Here is a 15,752-nt window from a genome sequence, read left to right as displayed (position 1 = left end):
AACCAGCATCAAAGTGAAGTGCTGGTCGCGACCGAAAAAGAGTCCACATTTTATTATAGGAGAGTATACATTTGATTAAAATAGCATTTATGATAACTGTCTGTTCAGTAATGGAAAATGATATATGCAGCTTCTGCTTTGGGAGAGGGAGATAATTATATACCAGATTAGTTGAAAATATATGGTAACCTTTTCTGTAGGCAAACCTGTAACGCCCAGTAATGGATACCACAAATCTTTGGCTATATAGTATCACCACAGATAGCACAATGAGAACATCTTTGGTATCACATTATCTGGTGTATAATTTGTAGCTCGGTTTCTCGATGCTTTAAAAAAAGAGGTTGATGTAAATCAGACTTCGTCCAGCTGACGGCGATAAACAATTGACTGATTCCATAAAATGATTGAAAAAGGCACGAGCAGTCGATGGTCGAGTATATACCCGCCAAATTCGAAGATGGATTTTAGTAGCTGTAGCTAACACACCATCGCGGAGTTTTGACATTAGTTATTGTGAATGGTTTGCTAGTAGCAAAGCTACTTGTCTGAAAATATTCAACATGAATACGAAGGGAAAGGGTACGTCACCTTAACATTCATATTTGCAAGTGATTTAAAAAAAAATATTTTGGCGTTTGTTGGCTACCTAGCTACTTCCGTTAATATTATTCGCGAGCTAACGTTACCTAGCATGCATTTGCTGTATGAAGCTTAGACATATTAATAAGCTTGTTTCTATTTAAACAGTGTCTCTAGTTCCTTGACTAACTAGCTAACTGTATGTCTCCTCTCTGTTACCAGAATCTGTCGATTGCTCAATGCAGCATCAACAAATAACCCACAGGTAATGTGGCTTAATAATGCTTATTTCTCGCAAGAGCTGGCTATTGTCTTCAATTTAATAATACATACTCACTATACACATACTGACACACGTGTTGCCCTGCCTCATTTGGCAATTTATACTGCCAGTACCTCTTGTTTGTCACGGCAATTCCATAAGAAGTTTGCAAGGGAGCAGAAACTGGCACCCAGTCTGTTGGTAAAGTGTATTAACCCTTGAATGTTCGTGTTCTGTAATGTAGTGGTGATAGTGACTCGATCAAAGTGTTTGTTCGGGTGAGACCTCTGACCCAGGGGACTGGCCTGACCACTGATGGAGACCAAGGCCTCTGTCTCACAGTCACCTCTCCCAACACCATTCGCCTACACTCCAAGCCGGAGCCACGGACATTCACCTATGACCATGTTGCTGACATGGACATCACTCAGGTCAGTGTTGGTGGATAGATTATAGTTAACTGTTGCTGTAACCTGGAGTAATTCACACATCAGTAGATAGAGGCTCAAAACATACCAACTGAATTTTTCTTCCGTCTCCTCTCTGTAACAGGATTCTGTATTCTCCAGTGTGGCAAAGAACATTGTTGAGTCATGTATTAATGGATACAATGGCACCATTTTTGCCTAGTGAGTGGTTTTTCTTATTGTTTTACAGTTCATTCTTGTTTTATTAAGTGCTGTAATATCTCACAGATGTTTTCCTATTACAGCGGACAAACTGGCTCTGGAAAAACATTCACAATGCTTGGTGAGTGCTGCATTGAATTATTTTGTTTTGTTGCACAGACACCTTCATTTCTTTGCAGTGCCTCTGTACTAAATGTTGTGTGTGTTCTTTCCCTAGGTCCGTCTGATTTCGACAACTTTACTGATGACCAACGGGGAGTTATCCCTCGAAGTTTTGAGTACCTGTTTTTCCTCATCAACAGGGAGGTAGAAAGGGTGAGCAGAAAGTAACTGACATTGAAGTGATTTTGTTGTTTATCTGTTTTTTTCTCTGATTGAGGATTTAATATGCATTGTTTTTCCTGACAGTCTGAGAATGCCAAAAGCTTCCTGTGCAAATGCTCCTTCATTGAGATCTACAACGAGCAGATCTATGACCTGCTGGACAGCGCCTCAGCCAGCCTGTTCCTCAGAGAGAACATCAAGAAGGGGGTGTTTGTGGAAGGGGCTGTAGAGAAGTTTGTCACTTCAGCTGCTGAAGCTTACCAGGTAGTAAATAATTAAATGTGATTGATTCAATGACTTGCTTTATACAATGCTTTGGTCATAGCATACTTTAATTTATTGTGGAAGATTGATTTGACTGACATTGAGCTGTTTGCGTTGAACTTATCCCGCTTCCTCTCAGGTGCTGTCGATGGGCTGGCGTAATCGGCGCGTGGCCTCTACCTCCATGAACAGAGAGTCCTCACGGTCCCATGCAGTCTTCACCATGACTCTGGAGTCCAAGGAGACTGCTAAGGAGGTGGTGAACATTCGCACATCCCAGCTGAACTTGGTGGACCTGGCAGGGTCGGAGAGGCAGAGAGACACACACACAGAGGGTTCCAGACTCAAGGTGACGCTCCAGGACTACTGTCCGTTGACTGAACAAACATTCACAACACTGCACACAACAAAGCCTTTAGAGGGCTACATTCCAACTTGTATGTGTTATTGTGTGCTGTGTACACTCATTTGTTATATTGTTATCACTCCTGACATATACCCCCTATCCTCTTCCAGGAGGCCAGCAGCATCAACCGCTCCCTCATGTGCCTGGGTCAGGTGATCATGGCGCTGGTGGATGTGTCTAATGGGAAGAGCCGGCATATCTGCTACAGGGACTCCAAACTCACCTTCTTGCTTCGGGTAAAAGGCACTTGTGTCTAAATCGATTTAATACAAAAACAAAGCTCTTGCTTTCTTGATGTTCCTGATGTGTGCTAACAGAACCTTTTTCTGCAGGACTCTCTTGGAGGAAATGCTAAGACCTACATTATAGCCAATGTGCACCCAGGCTCTAAGTGCTTTGGGGAAACTCTATCCACCTTACAGTTTGCCCAGAGAGCCAAGTTGATCAAAAACAAGGTTAGTATGAAAAGTTTATTTTATCACAATCAGTAATTGAATAGGCAAAAAGTTTTCTCCATATAAAGTGCTACTGATTGTAATGTGTATAGTTTATATATAGTTTAGTGAGCATCTCCTTGTGATTTCTGGTGCTTTCAGGCCATGATCAACGAAGACACGCAGGGGAATGTGAGGCAGCTTCAGACTGAGGTGAAAAAGCTGAAGGAGCAGCTAGCTCAGGCTCTCTTTGCCCAGACACACAGTGGGGGAGACATGGCCCCAGGAGGGCCCCAGATTCCCATTGGTAAGGTTACAATTCAGGTTCCCCTAAACATCTGACCTAGGCTTTGTTACACTGGCTCACTAGTTGATTCTTACATGTGTGTGTATACTGTCAATTTTCCCCTGTAACATTCATTCTGGAAAGTGTTATTGTTTTTACACATTCATCTCCCCAGACCTCACTGAAGGCAGTCTTGATGCCTCATACAAGACACAGTTTTTAGAAGCTGTGCGTCTGTGGAAAAAGTGTGAAAACGACAAGCAGGTATAGCTTTCTGTACTTTGAAACAGATGACATAAGTCAATGTTATGTCTGAATTAGAGGTTGACCAATTATGATTTTTCAATGCCATTATTGGAGGACCAAAAAAAAGCCGTGTGTGTGTGTGTGTGTGTGTGTGTATATATACACACACACACCTTGGCCAAAAGCATTTAAACTCAGTTTTTCACAATTCCAGACATTTTAATCAGAGTAATAATTCCCTGTCTTAGGTCAGTTAGGATCACCACTTTATTTTAATCATGTAAAATGTCTGAATAATAGTAGTGATTCACCTTTTTTATTTCTTTCATCACATTCCCAGTGGGTCAGAAGTTTACATACACTCATTTGGTAGCATTGCCTTTCAATTGTTTAACTTGGGTCAAACGTTTTGGGTAGCCTTCCACAAGCTTCCTACAATAAGTTGGGTGAATTTTGGCACATTCCTCCTGACAGAGCTGGTGTAACGGAGTCAGGTTTGTAGGCCTCCTCACTCGCACATGCTTTTTCAGTTCTGGCCACAAATTTTCTATAGGATTGAGGTCAAATCAAAGTTTATTTGTCAAGTGTGCCGAATACAACACCTTAGTGAAATGCTTACTTACAGGCTCTAACCAATAGTGCAAAAAAGGTATTAGGTGAACAATAGGTAGGTAAAGAAATAAAACAACAGTAAAAAGACAGGCTATAAACAGTAGCGAGGCTACATACAGACACCTGTTAGTCAAGCTGATTGAGGTAGTATGTACATGTAGATATGGTTAAAGTGACTGCATATATGATGAACAGAGTAGCTGTAGCGTAAAAGAGAGGTTGGTGGGTGGCGGGACACAATGCAGATAGCCCGGTTAGCCAATGTGCAGGAGCACTGGTTGTTCTCAGACACCCATTAGTCATGCCCAATTGAGGTCGTATGTACATGAATGTATAGTTAAATGTATAGTTAAAGTGACTGTGAATATATAACAGAGTAGCATCAGCGTAAAAAGAGGGGTTGGGGGGCCTGGTGTAGAGGTTCTGGATGGCAGGCAGCTTAGCCCCAGTGATGTACTGGGCCGTACGCACTACCCTCTGTAGTGCCTTGCGGTCAGAGACCGAGCAATTGCCGTACCAGGCAGTGATGCAACCAGTCAGGATGCTGTAGAACCTTTTGAGGGTCTCGGGGCCCATGCCAAATCTTTTTAGTTTCCTGAGGGGGAATAGGCTTTGCCATGCCTTCTTCACGACTGTCTTGGTGTGTTTGGACCATTCTAGTTTGTTGATGTGGACACCAAGGCACTTGAAGCTCTCAACCTGCTCCACGACAGCCCCTTCAATGAGAATGTGGGCGTGCTCGGTCCTCCTCCTGTACTGCACAATCATCTCCTTAGTCTTGGTTACGTTGAGGGATAGGTTGTTATTCTGGCACCACCCGGCCAGGTCTCTGACCTCCCTATAGGCTGTCTCCTCGTCGGTGATCAGGCCTACCACTGTTGTGTCGTCTGCAAACTTAATGATGGTGTTGGAGTCGTGCTTGGCCATGCAGTCGTGGGTGAACAGGGAGTACAGGAGGGGACTTAGCACGCACCCCTGGGGAGCTCCAGTGTTGAGGATCAGCTTGGCAGATGTGTTGCTACCTACCCTCACCACCTGGGGGCGGCCCGTCAGGAAGTCCAGGATCCGGTTGCAGAGGGAGGTGTTTAGTCCCAGGATCCTTAGCTTAGTGATGAGCTTTGTGGGTACTATGGTGTTGACCGCTGATCTGTAGTCAATGAATAGCAATCTCACATAAGTGTTCCTTTTGTCCAGTTGGGAAGAGCAGTGTGGAGTGCAATAGATTGCATCATCTGTGGATCTGTTTGGGCGGTATGCAAATTGGAGTGGGTCTAGGGTTTTTGGGATAATGGTGTTGTGAGCCATTACCAACCTTTCAAAGCACTTCATGGCTACGGCCGTGAGTGCTACGGGTCTGTAGTCATTTAGGCAGGTTGCCTTTGTGTTCTTGGGCACAGGGACTATGGTGGTCTGCTTGAAACATGTTGGTATTACAGACTCAATCAGGGACATGTTGAAAATGTCAGTGAAGACACCTGCCAGTTGGTCAGCACATGCCCGGAGCACACGTCCTGGTAATCCGTCTGGCCCCGCAGCCTTGTGTATGATGACCTGTTTAAAGGTCTTACTCACGTCGGCTACGGAGAGCATAATCACAGTCGTCTGGAACAGCTTAGGCATGCATGAGAGCATCAGTGTTGCTTACCTCGAAGCAAGCATAGAAGTGATTTAGTTCGTCTGGTAGGCTCGTCACTGGGCAGCTCCCGGCTGTGCTTCCCTTTGTAGTCTCTAATAGTTTGCAAGCCCTGCCACATAAGACAAGCGTCGGAGCTTTGTGATGGCCACTCTAATACCTTGACTTTATTCTCCTTAAGCCATAACTTTGGAAGTATGCTTGGGGTCATTGTCCATTTGGAAGACCCATTTGCGACCAAGCTTTAACTTCTTGACTGATGTCTTGAGATGTTGGTTTTGGAGCAGTGGCTTCTTCCTTGCTGAGTTGCCTTGCAGGTTATGTCGATATAGGACCAGTTTTACTGTGGATATATATACTTCTGTACCTGTTTCCTCGAGCATCTTCAAGGTCCTTTGCTGTTGTTCTGGGATTGATTTGCACTTTGACACCAAAGTATGTTCATCTCTAGGAGACAGAACGCGTCTCCTTCCTGAGCGGTATGACGGCTGCGTGGTCACATGGTGTTTATACTTGCTTATTATTGTTTGTACAGATGAATGTGGTACGTTCAGGCGTTTGGAAATTGCTCCCAAGCATGAACCAGATTTGTGGAGGTCTACAATTGTTTTTCTGAGGTCTTCGCTGATTTCTTTCGATTTTCCCATGATGTCAAGCAAAGAGGCACTGAGTTTGAAGGTAGGCCTTGAAATACTTCCACAGATACACCTTCAATTGACTCAGATGTCAATTAGCCTATCAAAAGCCATGACATCATTTTCTGGAATTTTTCAAGCTGTTTAAAGGCACAGTCAACTTAGTGTATTTATACTTCTGACCCACTAGAATTGTGATACAGTGAATTATAAGTGAAATCTGTCTGTAAACAATTGTTGGAAAAATTACTTGTGTCATGCACACAGATGTCCTAACCGACTTGCCAAAACTATAGTTTGTTAACAAGAAGTTTGTGGAGTGGTTGAAAAACGACTTCTAATGACTCCAACCTAAATGCATGTAAACTTCTGACTTTGTGTGTGTGTATGACATTTACAACAATACTGAAAGAACACTTATTTTAACTTAATATAATACATCAATAAAATCTATTTAGTCTCAAATAATGAAACATGTTCAATTTGGTTTAAATAATGCAAAAACACAGTGTTGGAGAAGAAAGTAAAAGTGCAATATGTGCCATGTAAAAAAAGCTAACGTTTAAGTTCCTTGCTCAGAACATGATAACATATGAAGCTCTGGTGGTTTAATATTCCCAGTTCTTCAATTTTCCGAATTAAGAAGTTTTAAGTTGTAGTTATTATAGAAATTATGAGGAGTCAACGATTTCTCTCTATACCATTTGCATATCATATACCTTTGCATGTTCTAATAGGCACTTTACTATTGCCAGCCTAATCTCAGGAGTTGATAGGCTTGAAGTCATAAACAGCGCTGTGCTTCAAGCATTGCTAAGAGCTGCTGGAAAATGCAGTAAAGTGGTGTTTGAATGAATGCTTACAAGTGTGCTGCTGCCTACCACCGCTCAGTCAGACTGTTTTGTCAAATATCAAATCATATACTTCATTATAATCTAATAATCACACAGAAATATGAGCCTTTGGTCATGGTCAAACCAATAAATTATCATTTCGAAAACAAAACTTTTATTCTTTCAGTGAAATACGGAACCGTTCTGTATTTTATCGAACGGGTGGCAACCCTAAGTCTAAATATTGCTGCTACATTGCACAACCGTCAATGTTATGTCATAATTACGTAAAATTCTGGCAAATTAGTTTGCAACGAGCCAGGCAGCCCAAACTGTTGCATATACCCTGACACTGCTTGCACTGAATGCAAGAGAAGTGACACAATTTCCCTAGTTAATATTGCCTGCTAACATTAATTTATTTGAACTAAATATGCAGGTTTTAAAAAATATACTTCTCTGTATTGATTTTGAGAAAGGCATTGATGTTTATGGTTGTGCTTTTTTCGGCAATGCGCTTTTTGTTAAATCCGTTTGGCGACGTTGAAGTATGCTGTGATTCGATAATAAATTAACAGGCCCCGCATTTATTTTCTGCAAAGCAGGACAAGCTCGTTAACCTAGTAATATATTAACGACCATGTGTCGTTAACTAGTGATTATGTTAAGATTGTTTGTTTTTTATAAGATAAGTTTAATGTTAGCTAGCAACTTACCTTGGCTCCTTGCAGCCACAAGTTCCTTTTGACACTCGTGTAACAGGTGGTCAGCCTACCACGCAGTTTCCTCGTGGATTGCAATGTAATCGGCCATAATTGGTGTCCAAAAATGCCGATTACTGATTGTTTTGACTTGAAATCGGCCCTAATTAATCGGCCATGCCGATTTTAATAGGTCAACCTCTAGTCTGAATATTGTTTGTTAGAGAGGGATGGTAGTTAATAGACATACTGTACATCCTCCCCTCCTTAGATGCTGCTCCAGAAGGTGGCTCAGCTTGAGGAGGCCTGGTCCCAGAAAGAGAAGTTCATTCACTCCAACCGCATGATTCTCAAGTTTAGAGAGGAACACATCTCTCGCCTGGAGAAGAGCCTAAAGGGTGGCCAGGGATTACTGTCTGACCCACAGAGCCAAGCCCTCGTCGACCAGCTCAAGGACGAGATCAAGATCCTTCGAGACCAGGTACAATATGTTACCCCGTTCAACTCGCACTTTCACAAAACACTTCAGAAAATGAACAACCACATGTACAACTCCTTAATTTGATTGAATTTGGCATTTGTGGCTACTTCTCATTCCCTCTGTCCTACAGATTGCGCATCACCCAAAGATGACCCGGTATGCAGCAGAGAACTACAGCCTCCGGGAGGAGAACCGGCAGCTCCGCTCTCTTGAGTCTGTGAGGAGAGCTAAAGAGGCTGCAGGCCAAGCTGCTGCAGAGCTAGAGGAGGAATTCCAGAGGGCTCTGGAGACTGAGTGGTCTGCTGGAGGTAAGCACAGGAGATGCACAAGTAATGAAGGGACTGCACATCATTGTGAAAGTACTGCATTGTAGCGCTGTAAATGTTGAATTATGCTTATCAAGTATGCTTGTAGTAATGTTTGTATTATGCTTATTATTCTTGTTGTGATTATATTAGTGATGTAATTCATCAAAGCATGCAAGGGTATTCAGTCAACTGAATTTGACATTTCTCCACAGCTCAGCTGTCTTACTCCACTCCGGTAACTGCAGAAAACATTTCTGCCATATCCATGGAGAGGCTTAAGGCCCAGTTTCTCCAGAAACAGACGGAACTCACAGCCACCATCCAAGCCTTCGAAGAGTATAAGGAACTCACCAAGTAAGGAGGCTCTCTAGAGACATGCATGCTGTCATGATATTCAGTATGAACCCTTGACTTCATGGACAAAAACAAATTGTTGCATTTAATTGTAATTAGCTCTTGGAACTTGAAGTTTATTGGCACCATGTTTTTTGTTATAGGCCCATATTGTGCTTCAGAGGTTTAAGGATTGTTCCTTATGTTCCAGGAAACAGATGTCAGAGTTGGAATCAGAGACGAGGTACCTGGATAAGTCCAACAAGCACCTGGAGAACATTCTGGAGGCCACAAAGGCTCACAAGAAACTGGAAGTTTCTCAGCTGAACAAGATCCACTTTGAAACTATCAAGGTGAGGGTATTTGCTTTATTTAGCAGCTCGCCGATGGCTCAATGCCCCCCGAGGGCTGTGCCTGAGCTACTATCGAGGGTCACGGGTTGGGGTACCTCTAGATCCAGGACTTTGCTCAACCTTGGTTTAATTCTACGAAGATAGCCTATTAATGACTTAATACTTTATTTCTCATGCTAATTTTATGTGACTGTTTTGTTCTCCAGATTCTCACCACCCCCACCAAGGCCTACAACCTGCGGACCCGCCTGGTGCCACTCTCCAGCCCCGACCACCTGAACGTGAACGGGAGAGGAGATGAAGACTTGGATGACATCCAGAGTGAGCAGCCTCCACCAGCTATGACTGAGATGGCCTGTGAGGCGCTGACTGAGGAGCTGCAACAGGTCCAGGTACAGCACGCGGGCCTCATCACTTATAAAACAGATAACGTTATACTTCTCATTCTCTTGGTGGAATCTACAAATCTATTTCCCTTTTGCTTGGCAGGAGCAAGCTAGTCAGATGCAGACTCTGCTGGACCAGGAGGAGCTGAAGAGCAGGAAGCTGCTGCAGCAGATTGTCAAGCTGGAGGAGCAGGTGACTGGGATGATGGAGGAGTTCAGCTGCAAGGATGAGGTAGGGAACTTCTGTCATGGTCTGGTTATGTTAGTATTCTTATCTTTTATTATTTCTTATTGTTGCATTGTCGAAGGAACCTGCAAATAAGAATTTCGTTGGATGGTATATACCATGTGTATCCTGTACATTTTGATTTAATTCAACTTGAAACTTGCATAACTATGTACAGATAAAGCTGAATACATTGCCTGAGGTGTTTCATTCCATGTGATATTCAAGCCCTGTCTTGATGATAAAGTCATCTCTTGAGCTGTATTGGTTTACAGGTAATGACTATGACGCTATGGTAATGAATTCTTTATGTGCATGTCCAGCTGCTCTCCACTGAGCGAAGTGGCTGGAACCGAGAACAGCTGAGCCTGCAGGAGACTATTAGCAACCTGGAGCAGAACCTACAGGCAGAGAGAAGGACCAGGGAGGGTAATAACCAATCACACACTTTACCAAGTTTATACTGAGTTACCCAGGGTTCTCTGGCGATAGTAGTCGAAGACTGTATGCATCCACTATGGCCAGAACTGTAATACTTAATTGTGTTACTAGTGTTAGACTAAAGAAACCCCTACTTCACCACCCAGGCACCCACTGTTAAAACCATAATGTACCAATAATTGAGTCGGAGGACAGGAGGGTTTGTCTTTTTCCTGGGTATTATATGGCTATCAAAACGATCCATTCTCTTTTGTAGTTCTGAAGAGCGAGGTGCATGACCTGCGCCTGGTGCTGCAGTCCTCTGATAGGGAGCTGGCTGCTGTGAAGAAGGAGCTGTGTGAGGGCCAGAGTGAACAGCAGAAAGAGACGTCACACCTCTCTAGCAGCCTGATCAGCACTCAGCTACAGCTCCAAGAAGTCCAGTATGTATGCATGGCTACAGCTGTCTTGTTGTTTCGTGTGTGTCGGATGAGATTTCCTCCGTTTGATGGAAACCCTGCGAACTCAATGTCACCATAGTAGTTAGCAGACTCTCCATCTCCTCCCCCTCACATGTTTTCCCTCTCTCCCCCAGGCGGGAGTGGGAGCAGCTCCTAGAGCAGCAGCGGTCCCTGCAGGATGCCTTTGACCAGCTCCAGGCAGAGGCCAAGTTTGATGCAGACCAGTCCAGGCAGCAGCTAGAGGAGAAACGTCAGGAGGTCACAGCTCAGCAGGCCCAAATCACGGTCAGTCAGCCTCTGTTTAAATCAACCAAGCACTGCTTATCTGTTAAGGACATTCAGAACATGTCTCTCATTTGTATTAAATTAGAGTTAAACGTTTGAGGGTTTTGTGTGATTACTTTTTCTTGATGAATATGTTGCTTGCATTGTAGGAATTGACAAACGCTCTGCAGTCTGAAAGAGAACACACCAGTAATCTGACCTCCCAGTTGAAAGAGGATAAAGAGAGCACTTTAGAGTGAGTTGTATAAAGGATTGTTTTCGATTTGTGGATGATGAGACCTCCTTGAAGTGCATTTGAAATGTAATGTTGACATATTTCATTTGTTTCTCCCCAGAAAGCTTGTTCAGACAATGGAGCAGAATGCAGTGCTAAGAAAGCAAGTGTCTGACCTGACTACACAAAGCCAACAACAGGTCTGTTTTTCATCGTTAGTGTTTCGTGTTTACATGGTTGGGTATTATAGTGCCCTAGAGTTAAGTAGAAGTTTTCAATTTTTTTTCTTAGAAATTGCTATCAACAGTATGTTTTAGCTTAGTTGAACACTCTTTGCCATATTGAATCTTAATCTCCAATCAACTGTAATTGACCCTCTCCGTTTGTATTTTACTTTGAAAGGCTTCTAATATGGAAAGCCTTGAACAAAATCTGACAGCTGCCAATGGGACCATAACCAGTCTTGAGCAAAAGATTGCACAAGACAAAGTAAGTCTGCTCACTTAAATGACCTGCCATTAATTATCATTATTTTGGATTATAGCATGGATATGATGTCTCTTGTGTTTGACAGGAGTTTGTACTGGAGCTGATAAACCAGACCAGGGACCTCCGCAGTGAGCTGGGCGAAAAAGATCAGTGCCTCGCCATGCTGTCTGGAGATGTCAAAGACCTCACGGTACTGACTCAAGTAATTTGTTTATCTTTTAATGTATTATCATGTTTAACTTGTATTCTTCTCAATTCTTACTGTGTCTTAGTTTTGGCCTGTTTTGTTCTGACAGGCTAAGTACAGTGCTGCTTGCTCTGAGAGAGAGGAGATCAAGGAACACAACAACAGGATGCAAGCAGAGCTCCTGAACCTGAGAGAAGCAGCAGAAAGGAAGGTAGCTTCTAATCTGATAGAGGTAAGACTTGGAGTTAATTTTAAATTAACAATATGGCCTCTTGAGCTTTGGTACGATAACATGTGCCTGAAATCCATCATTATGACGATGTCTGGATGGATGTTTGTCCTCAGGTAGAGGTGCTTCAGGAGGAGGTGGTCTATGCCACTGAGGAGGTGGAGCGACTCACCAAGGTGTTAGATGAGCAGGCAGGTCTTCTCCAAGCTTCACAGGATCAGACTGCTCAGAAGGAGGCTATCATCCAAACTCTCCAGGAGAAGGTAACAGACCTATTTCTATACATATACAAAGAGCCACTGAAAATGAATCAAGGGCTACAGTAGCATGGAAAATGGTAGAATTGAGACCAGACAAAATTGATTTAATCTCTACTTTACTCATGGGATTTCCCTGCCTGCTTTTCACCAGTTAAAACAACAGCAAGAAGCGGTTGAGAGGACTGTCCGAGGCGAGAGTGCCAATCGTATTCCACAGTCATCCGTCACCCCTAAAGTGCTGCCACAGGTAACGGATACTTGTTTCTGATGGTTTGCCCTCCTGTATGCAGTACCAGGAAGGAACTCTGTCTGATCAAGAGAGGGTTAGCTAATCTTATTGATTTCTCAGACACCTCACACCCCCCGGAGCTTCAACACTGATCTGAGCCAGGTGCTGGAGTGCCAGGAGAGGGAGCTGGAGAACCGACGCTCCTCCATGTTGACTATGGAAGTGCTCCTCACTGAGCTCAACTCGGAAAGAGCCGCCAAGAACGAGGAGATCCAGAGGCTCAAGGTGGGTTTTTTTTGTTTACGGGATGTCATGATGAATGCTAAACATCCAATCTTGAGACACTTATTAACACATTGATATAACACATATGGCATCTAACAAGTCTGTGTTGATTTCCCACAGGGTCAGCTGAATGAGAAGGAAATTATGCGACTGGAGATCCAAGTTCTTCTTGACCAGTTCTACACCAAGCAGAACCAACTGGCTCAGAATGAAAACACAAATTGGTTCGTCCGTTCAAAATCTCTTATTTTCACCAATTAATTTTTGCAACCCAAGTGTTATCAGACAGTTGATTTGTCAAGTGTCTGATGGATATATATTAATTGACAGTGAAGTTTTAAATGAGGCCATTCATCAGAATGTCTTGAGGGAGCTGCAGGAGGAGAGGCGTGAAAAGGTGTGTATCAATCACTCAACTCTCCTGTTCACCTGAATTTTAGTTTTTGTAAACAGAAAATGCCATTGTTTGCAGAAGGTGGTTTTTCATATTGCCTCATTCCTTTCATTTTCAGAGCACAGTAATACAGAGGCTCACTGAAGCTCGGGAAAGGTATGCAAATAGAATGTGTGAGAGAACAAAGTATGTTATGTGTATGCAAATATACTTTCTCTAATATGCATTTGTTAAAGTTTGACATCTGTTTTTGTTTGTTTCTGGTTTTGATTAGACTGCAGAGTCAGGAATCCCTACTGGCCCAGTCTCACATCTGTGTCCAGGAGCTGACTAATGAGCTGAGGAATCGCTGCCTGGAGCTCAGAGAGCTGAGCACTAAGGAGCACGACAAGGAGAGACTGCTTCAGGTGAGAACGGCATCAGGGTCTGAAGGGGTTCTGGTTATTGTAATTTTGAATCGACACCAGTATTTATTTTATTTGAGCAGGCAGGTCAATTAAGATCAAATTCTTATACAAATAAATACATGTAATTTATATGGAATGCAGAAAATAGCAACTTTCACTAGTTGACAGGCTGGATCATTTTATGGGAGACATCGATCTCCATGCTCCTCCAGACAGCAATGATATCAGGAGCTGTCCTAGTCCATGATTTAGTTTTAGGAGGGTCCTTCTGTACTGAATCTAGTTAATATATGGACATTGTTTTAGTGTGAAGGTGGGAAATGTCTGTATCTGCCCGACTGTCCCCTACAGGAAGTGGAGGTTCTTCGGAAGCAGGTTGACCACTTGTCTGAGGAGAACGGCAAGCTTGTGGGCCATAAGAACCATAAGCAGAGGATTGAGTACCTGGTTAAGCTAAAAAAGGAGAATACCAAACTTCAAGAGGTAATAATCATATTTAACATTTCATCACATGCCTGCATGGTGTACCATCAAGAAACTTGGCCTCAGCAGTGAAATACTGAGGGGCCATTTCACTGCATTAATAGACTATAATTAACTCAATTTTTGTATTTGATTTTTTTTTTAAAGGAAAATGAAAAACTCAGATCGGAAATGAGTGTGCGAGAAAATGCATGAAGCATGGCGAGATTCTCATTGGCCACTCAACATTTCTTGTTGCCTGCGAACATGTCCCCCAAACAACCTTTTCCCATTTCGAGTTGGCTGATAACCATGCTATTGTATCATCACATAGGATAAACATGACATTACCTGTTTCAAAAACGGATTCTCTCAAATGTATTTTAATATTTCTATATGAATTTACTCCTATTTTTAAGGCTGGGCTGGCCAATACATTGTTTATTTTTACTGCAATATGTATAATTGCGGTAGGTATGCATCTCATTGGATCTTAGTATCCCATGATATTTCCACTATACCTCTGCAGGTTAAAACATGGGCTACTTGTTCTCACCTGCAGCCAGTGTAGCCCCCTAGGCCACGTTTAAATGGAGGCCATGCCACAGCGTCATCTGCATTTATATCTTACACTCGTTTGTACGATATCATCCTTTGTATTGTAATTCTTTTGATATACATTTTGGTCTTTATCGCCCAGCCCTACTGTTTACCACAGTGGCTACCAGAGATGCCACAATAGGGTAGTCCCATTGTTTAACAACTGAACTGCTGGAGTAAATATATTTCAAAACTGTAAATGGATGTTCTCTGTAGTAGAATAATAAGTAATACGGGTGAATTTGCGATTTAGTTTTTGTTACCATTATCTTGTCTGTTGGAACAATGTGTGTCTTGTTTGACTTTTTCTATTAGTCTCATCTATGGCTTTAGAATAAGTGACAGGATCATGTCTTTGGACAGGGTGCAAATAATTTCCTGTTACTTTATGCTAAACTGTGTACTGCTTCTTTCTACCATTTCTACTCTTTGTAATATGTGTTAATGAGATGAATAAAGACATCAAAGTGTATATTTACGTTTCTTGTGGTTTGCATTAGGAACACATTACAGTATATCAGAGGTGTCAAACATACAGGCTGTGGGGGTGAGGGACAAACTCCATATACTTCTGAAATGACTTGAACTAAATCGAAACTGAAGGAATTATAATCCTCAATATCCGAAATGAAAGCTAGATAGTCAGGGAGAATCAAATTCAACCTGGACTGAGGGTAGATGTACCAAGGTTGGGTAGGTTAATTTCGAAATGTAATCCATTATGTCAAATTGGGTAAAAGTTAAATTACTTTTAGATTAGTTCCCCTTTTTTATGATTCATTAGAAGACAAATGTATGTTACCTATTGCAGGATAAATCAATGTTAGATTACATAGCTGGCCATATGGATTTTACTTTATGGGTTGGTTATATTGGCTTCTTCTAACCCATCACTT

The 15,752-nt window shown here is 42.5% G+C and overlaps 1 protein-coding gene across 1 annotated transcript; it reads left to right on the top strand.

The window, feature by feature from the left end:
• Positions 1-31: 31 nt before the first annotated feature.
• Positions 32-15,328, top strand: kif15 (kinesin family member 15). Its single transcript, XM_024430226.2, has 35 exons — positions 32-582; positions 805-847; positions 1,089-1,275; positions 1,397-1,473; positions 1,557-1,594; positions 1,691-1,788; positions 1,882-2,061; positions 2,201-2,410; positions 2,578-2,703; positions 2,800-2,922; positions 3,064-3,208; positions 3,363-3,451; positions 8,119-8,328; positions 8,459-8,636; positions 8,849-8,990; positions 9,181-9,322; positions 9,529-9,714; positions 9,812-9,940; positions 10,258-10,363; positions 10,632-10,797; positions 10,950-11,100; positions 11,250-11,335; positions 11,436-11,514; positions 11,717-11,803; positions 11,889-11,993; positions 12,100-12,222; positions 12,336-12,482; positions 12,631-12,726; positions 12,829-12,993; positions 13,114-13,217; positions 13,324-13,390; positions 13,506-13,543; positions 13,662-13,794; positions 14,146-14,277; positions 14,425-15,328. Exons 1-35 carry the CDS (start codon positions 564-566, stop codon positions 14,470-14,472), a joined length of 4,155 nt encoding a protein of 1,384 aa, XP_024285994.1. The 5' UTR covers positions 32-563; the 3' UTR covers positions 14,473-15,328.
• Positions 15,329-15,752: the final 424 nt, after the last annotated feature.

This window comes from Oncorhynchus tshawytscha, linkage group LG08 (genome assembly GCF_018296145.1).
Source record: "Oncorhynchus tshawytscha isolate Ot180627B linkage group LG08, Otsh_v2.0, whole genome shotgun sequence".
NCBI lineage: Eukaryota > Metazoa > Chordata > Actinopteri > Salmoniformes > Salmonidae > Oncorhynchus > Oncorhynchus tshawytscha.
The sequence above is the reverse complement of the archived record's forward strand: the minus strand, read 5'-3'. Positions and strand labels throughout refer to the sequence as shown.

Coding starts and splice junctions, on each gene's coding strand:
- kif15 (XM_024430226.2), top strand. Junction 8,991..9,180: donor GAGTATAAGGAACTCACCAA/GTAAGGAGGCTC, acceptor CTTATGTTCCAG/GAAACAGATGTCAGAGTTGG. Junction 14,278..14,424: donor AGAATACCAAACTTCAAGAG/GTAATAATCATA, acceptor TTTTTTTTAAAG/GAAAATGAAAAACTCAGATC.